Genomic DNA, 10,886 nt, shown 5'->3' with positions numbered 1-10,886 from the left:
GAGTTAAGCAGACGGACTCAAGGGAAATACTGTGGTTATGGGCATGACCTTGAAGTCCAGCAGACATGGACACTAATCCCAGGGCAGCCACGTGCCAGCAAGCATTAGCAAATCACTCTATATCCCAGATCCTGTTTTCCTGTCTGTGGAATGGGTCCACTCATAGTTCCTACCTCTTAGGAGTTTCTGAAGACAAAACAAGATGAATGCATAAAAAGCACACAGCAGAACTAGTAAGCTCTCAAATCATGCTCTTATTAGTATCTTTCTTATTTAATTGAAATTATTTTGATTATTACTCCTGCTATTGCAATTCACTGACTTGCTGGATAATTTTGAACGAGTAATTTTATTCTGTGTTTTTGTTGCCCTTTATTGTTAAAGGTGTTTGTGGCTCTAGGAATCCCCACCCCCCATTGACCTATGGGCTGAACAATTTACCTCCTTGATAGAAAAAGGGTCTGGTAATGGGGCCATCAGCTCTGTCTGCTCGAACAGCCGAGGGGCCTTTATAGCTCCCCCTAGTCAGTCCTAGATTGGATGCTAGAGAGAAGATCTTTTTTCCCTTTTTTCTTGCTTCATCCTCAGTATTTGGTATCAAATCCTCTGTCCTTCGTGATTCCTTCTTAGAAGATAAAATATGTATTTCATCCTTGGCTTCCCTTCCCTCCTCCATTTTTCATAATCATGGCATTTGGGGTTAGGGACTAGATGAGCATGGTAGTGTAAATGATCAGACATGACAGTTTGGTTCAGTCTGTCCCTGTCTCCCTCACTTTTTATTGCAAGGCTTTTGGAAATGCCCAAACGCTCCGGAATGACAACTCGAGCAGATTTGGAAAATATATGGACATCCAGTTTGACTATAAGGTACACTGAAGTTCCTGTTACTGGTTCATGGGGACCCCGTGGCCGGCCAGCGACAGAAACCTGACCCGAGGCCCCTTAAGGGAGAAAGGGCTTTATTGGCTCAAATAATTTAAAAAATCCAGAATTGGTGCTATTTTGGGAGATGCAAACAAAGATCACAATGAGATACCATTGTATACTTCCTGGGTGAGCAAAACTTAAGAAGTCTGATCACACCAGCTGTTGTGAAGATGTGGATAATTAGGAACTCTTCCACATGGCCAGTGGGGCTCACACTGATGTGACCCACTTGGAAAACGATATTATTATCTTGTGAGTTCTATATATGTTCTGGAACCAAGGTGGGGCCATTCCGCTCTTGGAGACTTGCAAGGCTGCCCACAGGAGCCCTGCTCACAATGGTGAAAGGTCTGAAAGCAGTCAACACATCTGGAGAGGACTGAGTGTCCATTGACAGGAGAATGGTTAAATGGTGGGATGTTCACCCAATGGAATGTCATAACAGCAAGAGCAAGTGAATGAAGCTAACACATAACATGGCCAAGTCTTAGGAATGTCCTGTGGGTTAGTATGATGCCATTTCTTATAAAGCTTGAGAACAATCACATGGAAACGATGTATTGGTTAGGCATGCATAATTATATGGCATGGCTCAGCAAACTTTTTTTGGATAGGGCCAGATAGTCAATATTTTAGACTTTGTGGACCATATGGTTCCGATCACAACCACTCTGCTCTGTGGCTGGAGGCGACCAGAGACAATATATAAGAGTACTGTTGCCTGTTCACAGAACTTAAATGGGGCCAATGCAAGTGGGAAGGATCAACAGAGTTCTCAAGGACATAAAATTCCAGGTGACAAAGTATCACTTAGACTGGAGCACAGTTGTCTGAGTGTTGAGTGTAGTGATAAGAGACTGGCTCAGGGTTTTCCAGAGGCTGGACATCGTGGACTTCTGGTGAAGAATGCCCAGACTTTGAAAAAAACGGAATAGTTGTGTCTGTTTTTAAACTTCTTATTGCAATTCAACACATCTACTGAAAAGGAAGCAAGATATGAGCCCAGTTTAATGACGTCTTACATGTGTATCTGCCTGTGATAACTGGCACTCAGATCAAGACACAACAATCTCTAACACCTAGAAGATTCTCCTACCATTCTCCGGCAGCACCTGCCCTCCCAAAGGTTACCGACCGTTCTTACCTCCATAATCAGATTAATTTTGCTGGTTCTTGGGCCTCATGTATAGGAATCATATTTCCTATGTTTTTGTCTGGCTCCCTTTAATCAACACTGTCAGATTCATTAATGTCACTCCATGTAGCAGTTGGTCATTTTTGCTTATGTGGCCTCATCACGATTTATCTGTTCTCCTACTGATGGACATTTGGGTTTCCAGTTTGGGGCTGTTGCAAATAGTCCTCTGAGCATCCTTGCAAATGTATCTTTGAGTAGATGTTACCGTCCACTTATGTTGGGCACGCACGCAGAAGTGGCATTGTTGGGTCCTTACCAGGAATGTAATGCTAACTAATGATGGGTCCAGTTACCAGCGGGTTCTCTGCACCCTCAGCAGCATCTGGTATTGCCAGTCATTTTAGGTTTGAGACGCTTTGGTGGCATAGAGTGGTTTCCCACTGTGATTTATGTTTGCATCTCCCTGAGGATTAGTGAAGTCTTGCTAACTGGCCAATTAAAAAGTTTGTGTTAAAGGCTTTTACCCACTTTTAATTAGGCTGTTTTTCTCCTGTTGATTTGCAGGAGTTCTATATATGTTCTGGAACCCAAATCCCTTACTGGCTCTATTATTAAAAATAAAACACAAAGATATGTAAACAGGCCAGTGGACCAGAATGGAGTCTACAAAGGCTCCACATAGGATATGACTGCCTGACTTATGACCAAAGCACCACTGTGATCCAATAGGGAACGGATCACCTTTCCAACAAATGGTGCTGATCAATCTAAAATCCATGTGACTAAAAAGCCCTTTGACCCTCTACCTCCCTCCGTACCCAAGAATTCAATAGTGATCGACCACAGTCCTAAATGTAAATGGTAAAACGATCACACTTCTAGACAGAAGTGTAGAAAATCCTTCTCATGACCTCGGGGTGGGCAAAAATATTTTTAAACAGAAGACACTAAGCATAGAAGAAGAATCATCTGAATTCAGAATTTCTGTTCCTCAGAAGACACCAGCAAGAGAGGGACTCTGTTCTCCTCATTGCACATTTTTTGTTCTGTTTTGAAGGGCATCCCCGTAGGCGGGCATATCATCAGTTACCTGATAGAAAAGTCTCGAGTTGTCTATCAAAACCAGGGTGAGAGGAACTTCCACATCTTCTACCAGCTGCTGGAGGGAGGCGATGAGAAACTCCTTGCTTACCTTGGACTTGAGCGGGACCCCCAGCTGTATAAATACCTCTCACAGGTCAGAAAGACCAGCCCCTAGCTGGGGTGGCCCTTTGCGGGCAGGGATGAAGGGTGGGAGTGGGGGCTATGGGATGGCCAAGAACTTTCTCGTTATCATTCTGAAGATATCCTACGGACAAGTTTCTTGCCCCTTTTCATAACCCCTTTGCTTATGCCTGGCAGGCAGTTCATCTCGTAAAGTAATCCATCTTTAGGCAAGTGGTTCTCAACCCTGGCTGAAATTAGAATCACCTGAGGAGATTTTTGAATGCACACACACACACACACACACACACACACACACACACACACACTACACACTTGCCCTCACACGCCATCCAGAGATTCAGATCTAAATCGTCTGAGATGGGACCTGGACATCAAGGCTGTATTGAACACTCGCCTGTGATTCTGGATAATTAAATGCATCTCCGGTGATGCTAAGGCACAGCAGAAGTGAGACCTGCGGGCCGAGGTGTGACAGTAACTTGCCGTCCATCTGTGTTCACAACCCACGCTGCTCCCTTCTGCTTTTGAAAACTAGTTTGGAAAACACTCTCCACCCTGCCTCCCATTCTGACGGTTGTTAGCTGCAAAAAGAATGGCCTTCCTTACGGAAAGTTCAGGCCACTCCCGTAAGTAACCGGTGTTGTGAGATGGACTTGGAGAATTTGACTCCCCACCATTAGTTTTTCTGCAGCCAGCACTAGGGTTCTAGAAGGTCCAGATTGTGTAGCACTTTCCAGTATTTGAGGTCACCAGCACCTTTGCCCCAAGATTTTTGGATTTTTCACCTCTCTGCTAGGTCTATCACTGAATGGACGTCACTTGGCAGAGGGCAAGTGGACCCATCAGTTGAGAAAGAGAATGAGGTCTAAGGAAGTGACTCTTGAGAGAGAAGGACCATCATTCACAGTCCTGGTGAAAGAGTAAACATGAACGAAATTTGTCTTGAAAAATGAAGCTAAATAATGAAGATAAAAGAATCTCAGTCGCCTTTTACAAACTGTGTACTAATTGTAAGAATGAAGAGTAATTCAAATATGATACTTTTTTTTTCCTTTTTGAGAACCTCATTTTTCCAACAAACCTGTATTGTAGCCTCACATTTGGCTTCTCATGGCATGATCAGAGAGGGTCAATTTATAAAAATATTTAAGACCTTTGATCCTTTTCCCAAGGGCTTCTCCTAACCCTTTGATAATTCCAATCATTCCCTTTTGGAATGTATCTTGTCTTTATCTTTGCAGACTTTTTTTCTCTGGCCAGATGTCCATGCCACAGTGGTTCAAACCTTTCACCAGTGTTATTTTGTCCAATTTCGTGTCCCCCATAACCGTGACAAACTTTGTGGCTTTACCTCGCAGTATATCTACGCTGCGTCCAAACCTCTAGGTGCCCTGGAAGGACTGACATAGGCTGGCCCCGCCCTGGGGGGGGCGGAAGCAGATGCCATTGGTTGAACCCAGAGGGATATTTGGGACGCTGCAGATTGAACACTGGCCAGTTCACCAGTGGATCTTTTCATGATGTAGCCCCTCTGGGTTATGCAGGCAACAAGGAAATCTTTTAACGTGACAAATCTTCCGATAGCCAGGACTCTAGGGTCTCCTCGTACTACAAAAGCAAAATCATTAAAAAACAAAAAACAAAAAAACTTCACCTAGAATGTTTTTCCTTTCCATTGTGACCTTTGGTAGTGTGCGTCTTATTTAAATGACAAGTTACAGGGACACCTGGGTGGCAAGGTCGGTTAAGCGTGTGACTTCAGCTCAGGTCATGATCTCACGGCTCATGAGTTTGAACCCTGTGTTGGGTTTTGTGCTGACAGGTCAGAGCCTGGAGCCCAGTTTGGATTCTGTGTCCCTCTCTCACTCTGTCCCTTCCCTGCTCATGCTCTGTCTCTCTTTCTCTCTCAAGAATAAATAAAACATTAAAAACTTAAAAAAAAATTTTAATGTTTTATTTTAATTTTTTGAGACAGAGAAAGACAGCATGAGCAGGGAAGGGTCAGAGAGAGAGGAGACACAGAATCTGAAGACAGGCTTTGAGCTGGCAGCACAGAGCCCGACACAGGGCTCGAATCCACAAACCGTGAGATCATGACCCATGCTGAAGTCAGACGCTTAACTGACTGAGCCACCCAGGCACCCCCAAGAAAATTTAAAGACAACTTAAAAAAATTTTTTTAATGTTTTATTTATTTTTGAAAGAGAGAGACAGAGAGACAGAGAGAGAGAGAGAGAGCACGAGCAGGGGAGGGTCAGAGAGAGAGGGAGACACAGAATCCAAAGACAGGCTCCAGGCTCTGAGCCAGCTGTCAGCACAGAACCTGACTCGGGACTTGAACCCACGAACCGTGAGCCATGACCTGAGCCAAAACCAGACATTCAACTGACTGAGCCCCCCAGGTGCCCCTTTAAAGACAACTTCTGGAGTGAGACGTCTCATCACATCTCTGCTGCTGCTTGTTCGATGTAGCCTCCTTTTCTCTAAATACCAGACTTTTCTTGAGTGAGGGTCTCCTACCTCGTCTCTCACTGCAGTTTCTGCTGGAGGCTATAAGTGTGTTGAGATGGTTTTCTGAATTTCAGGGCTGTCCTCTCCCTGCATATTTTAGCAGATGGTTACTGAGACAAACATCTTCAATTTATTTGGCAAATACGACAATGAAAACAATTTTTTAAAAAACCTTCGAAGAGAGATACCACTAGTGCATTCCTTTGAAAGTGTTCGCAGAATGGAGCTAAAATTCCAAACGAATTTGAAGAAAGCAGTAGTTGGCAAATCATCCTATGCTAGATGATGAGACAAAACCTGCCTTTTTCCAATTCAGAATATTCTGGAACTGGCTCTTGCGTGTTTATAGAGAAAACCATTTTGATTCGAGAATGGGTGTGGGCATGCCTAACCATCCTTGTAAAACTGATACAAAGCAACCCAATTCTGTGTTAACAGGGTCATTGTGCCAAAGAGTCGTCTATTAATGACAAGAATGACTGGAAAACTGTTTCCAGTGCCTTTTCGGTCATCGACTTTACAGAAGATGACCTCGAGGTAGGAGCCGTGTGGTCAAAACTGCCAGTGTGGTCTGGGATTGACGAAAATATCCTGGTGTCTTGGTGACCAACTGGTAGGGTTGCCAGAGTCAGCAAATGAAAACACAGAAGCCTCGTTACCCTGGAATTTCAGATAAGCGTGTCCGAATGAGACAGACGTACACTAAAATCCTAGCCCTTGCTTATCTGGAATTCACATGGTACCTGGGCGTTCTGCATTTCATCCGGCAGACCTAAGATTTCCCCATGCTGCAAGCAGTGAGGAGATCTTGTTTCTTCTTCCTCTCAAATCCAATCTCAAATCTATCTTTCATATTTTTATTTATTTTTGAGAGAGAGAGCGAGCGGGGGAGGGACAGAAAGAGAGGCGGACAGAGGCTCTGAAGCAGGCTCTGTGCTGACAGCAGAGAGCCCAGTGCAGGGCTCACACTCTGAACTGTGAGATTGTGACCTGAGCTGAAGTCAGACGCTTAACCGACTGAGCCACCCAGGTGCCCCAATCTCAATATCAAATATTTACATGCTCTAGAACTACAGGCTCACTGTTTATTTGCACTTCTATTTTTTGGGCAAACTGGAGAAAATTGTAGAATTTATGAATATGGCACTTTTACATCTTTTCTGGTTTTTTCCCTGTTGATGGTTAAAAATATTCTTCTTTCAAGGATTAAAATTCTAATTTAAAATATTTTATATTTAGGAGCACCGGGGTGGCTCAGTCAGTTGAGCGTCCGACTTTGGCTCAGGTCATGATCTCATGGTTCATGGGTTTAAACCCCACATGGGGTTCACTGCTGTCAGCACGGACCCTGCTTTAGATCCTCTGTTCCCCCTCTCCCTCTGCCCCTTCCCCTCTTGCACTCTCAAAAATAAATAATATGTTTAAAAATAAAATATTATATACTTAAATATATATATCTGGGATCATGGCATTTGCACATGAAATGGTTTATTGGTGGGAAGGGATGGGGAGGATCTAAAAATAGGAGGGTCCTGTGCTGGGGCTTGGAGGAGGCTCTTTCATCCCCCTTCCCTTACCATGGAGGTGGGTAAGGAGCTGATTAATGGGGCGGAGGGAAGGCGGCCTCTGTGCTCCGGGCTGGAACTGGGAAGGGCGTGGCTTCCTGGGCATCTCCTGAGGTGACGGTCAGCAGTTCAGTGGCCGCCCTCTCCCCCTGTTCTCCTCACACTTTCCCGACGTTCCTAGAATCTCTTTGGAATTCTTGCCAGCGTCCTACACCTGGGGAACATCTGTTTTGAAGAGAATCACCAAGGCTGTGCCACCGTTCCAGACGCCCATGAGATCAAATGGATTGCCAAGGTGCTGCTCCCCTGAAGGGCAGGGGAAGCCCAGCCCCTTTCAGAGGCGGAGGGGTGGGAGGGGGCAGCTCCAGGCGGCTGGATGCCCAGGTCCCAAGCGGCTGACACCATGTCCTTCCGGTGATGCTGGCTAGGAGATTTAAAGCGCGTGGGGGCAGGTGAGGGGTGGGTAAAAGCGAGCTGATGGTAAAGTCGGATGTGGCCTTTTGCATTTAAGCAGGGTGATCGGTCAGGGTATATAATCCTGGGCCTGGAAATTGCGCCAATGCGTTGCAAGTGGGCAAAAATCAAAACCTGATCGTTGAATGGAATCCTGGTTTCCGTTTGTTCAGCTCCTGGGGGTCCACCCATCCATCCTTCTGGAAGCTCTCACCCATAGAAAGATTGAAGCCAAAAATGAAGAGGTAAAAATGACACAAGGTGAAGATTGGCCTGCCGTCCCTGTTGCTACCTGCCTCGTAGAAGAGCCGGAGGCTGGTCCTCGAGGAGGCTGGACTCCCGCTTTCCAGTCCCTGCAGGGGTCTCCTGCCTCCCCCCCCATCCCCGCCGTCACACCATCGCTAGCTTCCCATGCCCCGCCCCGCCATGCCTTTCCCCCTTGAGGTTTTTGCACATGCTGTTCCTTCAACTGGAGCACTGTTCCCTGTGCTTCTCTAACGTTTTTTCATCCTTCAGTTCCTGGGGTCACATCCTCAGAGTCTCCATGACCACCCCACCCCTATCCAGACACACCATAGGCATCTCCTCCTGTTGCCCTCAACGTTCAGCATGACTGTGTGTGACATGTGAATGTCCCGGCCCCCGACCGTGAGCCCGCAGAGGCCGGAACTGCGTGTCTTGGTCACGGCTGCACCTCAGCAGCTCCTCGCGGTGCCTGGCATGTAGTGGGCCCTCAAGAAACAGCCACGGCCTGAACATGTGCAGGTGGGGGCGGCCTCCACCCCCGCACTAAGCCCTCACTGACCAGCATTAAAGGCTAATTTGGAAACTCAGGAGGAAGTGGGCTTTTTTTCTTTTTGAGAGAGAGCGTGCGCACGGCAGAGAAAGAGGGAGAGAGAATCCCAAGCAGGTTCCATGTTCAGTGCAGAGCCCGACATGAGGCTCAGTCTCCCAACCATGAGACCATGACCTGAACCAAAATCCAGAGTCGGACACTTAACCGACTGAGCCACCCAGGTGCCCCGTGGCTTTTTTTTCCCCTAACTTCTGTAATGATGCACCTGTTGTTCTCAGGTAATATGCCCGTTGACACTGGAACTCTCTGTCTACGCCAGAGATGCCATGGCGAAGGCCGTGTACGGACGGACGTTTACTTGGCTGGTCAACAAGATCAACTCCTCCTTAGCGAACAAGGTGAATCCAAACGTTTTTGGATGACTTGCTCTCACTGACATGGTGATGTTTTATAACTGACCTCGTCACTCAAAAGGATTTGTGAGAGTTGACTGTTGGCCTCAGATGCCCAGGGACGGTATCCCCCTATGTCTGCATTTTTGGCACACAGGCTTACAAAAAAATACATGCTGAGTGATTTTTGCCGTGTGTCCCAACGTGTGGGAGGCGTGGGATTGGAAGTACTGCGGAATTTAGCTTTAACAGTAAGCATGTTTTAATGTGTATAAGTAAAAAATGTAACAAGTCCTTCAGATTCACCCAGGGGGTTTCCTCCAAGCTAGAAAGTAAGGAAATGATCCCGAGGCACAGAGTATGTACACATGAAACTCAAGGAGGTCATATGTAAAGGACAGATTTGGAAGCCATCAGCCCAGGACTCCATACGTAATGCTAAATTGTGTTCCTTTCAAAAAAAATCAGCATTTTCTCTCGAAATATCCATCTTTGTCTGACTGCCCTTGGTCCTCTTTTTTTTTAATTTTTGTAAATGTTTATTATTGAGAGAGAGACAGAACATGAGTGCAGTAGAGGCAGGGAGAGGGAGACACAGAATTGGAAGCAGGCTCCAAGCTCTGAGCTGTCAGCACAGAGCCTGACGTGGGGCTCGAACCCACAAACCGTGAGATCATGACCTGAGCCAAAGTCAGCCGCTTAACCGACTGAGCCACCCTGGTGTCTCCATCCTCTACTTAGAATGACATATGTATCCCCTGTCCTCTCTCCCGGACAAGCGTCTCCTTTGCTGCTGTCTTCAGAAGTTGCTTGCTTTCTTTGGGATTGATGTGGGCTTGGGCGGTTGAGAAGGCTTGAAGGAAGGGAGTGAATCACAAGGGGAAAGCCTACTTCTCAGGTGATGGCTGTGGACACTTCCGTGGGATCCCGGCGGGCTGCAGGCCAAAGGAGCGGGCGGGGAATGTGTTTCCACCCTGTGATTCCTCTGTGAGCCGATGTGGGAGACAAGGAAGGTCTGAGCTTTATAACCAAGTCCAGTGTTGGGGGCAGCTCCCAGGTTTTAAGAATCATGAAGTAAAATACCTAACAGTGAGCCATGTGTGTTCCTGTGACTAGGATCTCACCAAGAAGACTGTGATTGGATTGCTGGATATCTATGGGTTTGAGGTCTTCGACAAGAATGGGTGAGTTTGTCATTATTCCTGGTCCTCTGTTCTTCATTGTTTTTTTTTTTAATTTATTTTTGAGAGACAGAGAGAGAGAGAGCATGAGCAGGGGAGGGTCAGAGAGAGAGGGAGATATAGAATCCAAAGCAGGCTCCAGGCTCTGGGTTAGCTGTCAGCACAGAGCCCAACACGGGGCTCGAACCCACAAATTGTGAGATCATGAGCCGAAGTCGGACGTTTAATCGACTGAGCCACCCAGGCGCCCCCCTCTGGACTTCGTTAAGAACATCTCATGCCTCTGCTTTAAGGAGTCTCTAATGTTATTGGAATTGGTTTACCCAACTTTAGAAATTCTCTGAATTTCCATAGCCACTAACTCAGACTCTTCCAGAATTGGAATAGCCATTAAAAAATGCAAACATTCTTTAGCTTGACTCTTGGGGATCTATTTAGTAAATTGTGTAATTAATAAATCTGCTCTTGGGGCGCCTGGGTGGCTCAGTCAGTTAAGCGTCTGGCTTCAGCTCAGGTCATGATCTCATGGTTCGTGGGTTCAGGCCCCGCATCGGGCTCTGTGCTGACAGCTAGCTCAGAGCTTGGAGCCTGGGGCCTGCTTCAGATTCTGTGTCTCCCTCTCTCTCTCTGACCCTCCCCTGCTTGTGCTGTCTCTGTCTCACAAAAATAAAAAAATAAAAAAGCATTAAAAAA

At 46.3% G+C, this 10,886-nt stretch overlaps 1 protein-coding gene across 1 annotated transcript in view; it reads left to right on the top strand.

The window, feature by feature from the left end:
- Positions 1-10,886, top strand: part of MYO1H (myosin IH) — a 44,987-nt gene that overhangs the window by 4,200 nt on the left and 29,901 nt on the right. The window contains exons 4-10 of the mRNA XM_029921613.1: positions 790-870; positions 3,126-3,305; positions 6,245-6,343; positions 7,553-7,666; positions 7,998-8,069; positions 8,899-9,018; positions 10,129-10,196. Of these exons, the coding sequence (XP_029777473.1) occupies positions 790-870; positions 3,126-3,305; positions 6,245-6,343; positions 7,553-7,666; positions 7,998-8,069; positions 8,899-9,018; positions 10,129-10,196 (734 nt within the window). The remainder of the gene's footprint in view (positions 1-789; positions 871-3,125; positions 3,306-6,244; positions 6,344-7,552; positions 7,667-7,997; positions 8,070-8,898; positions 9,019-10,128; positions 10,197-10,886) is intronic.

The sequence above is a fragment of the Suricata suricatta genome, chromosome 14 (assembly GCF_006229205.1).
Source record: "Suricata suricatta isolate VVHF042 chromosome 14, meerkat_22Aug2017_6uvM2_HiC, whole genome shotgun sequence".
NCBI classification, from domain to species: domain Eukaryota; kingdom Metazoa; phylum Chordata; class Mammalia; order Carnivora; family Herpestidae; genus Suricata; species Suricata suricatta.
The sequence above is the reverse complement of the archived record's forward strand: the minus strand, read 5'-3'. Positions and strand labels throughout refer to the sequence as shown.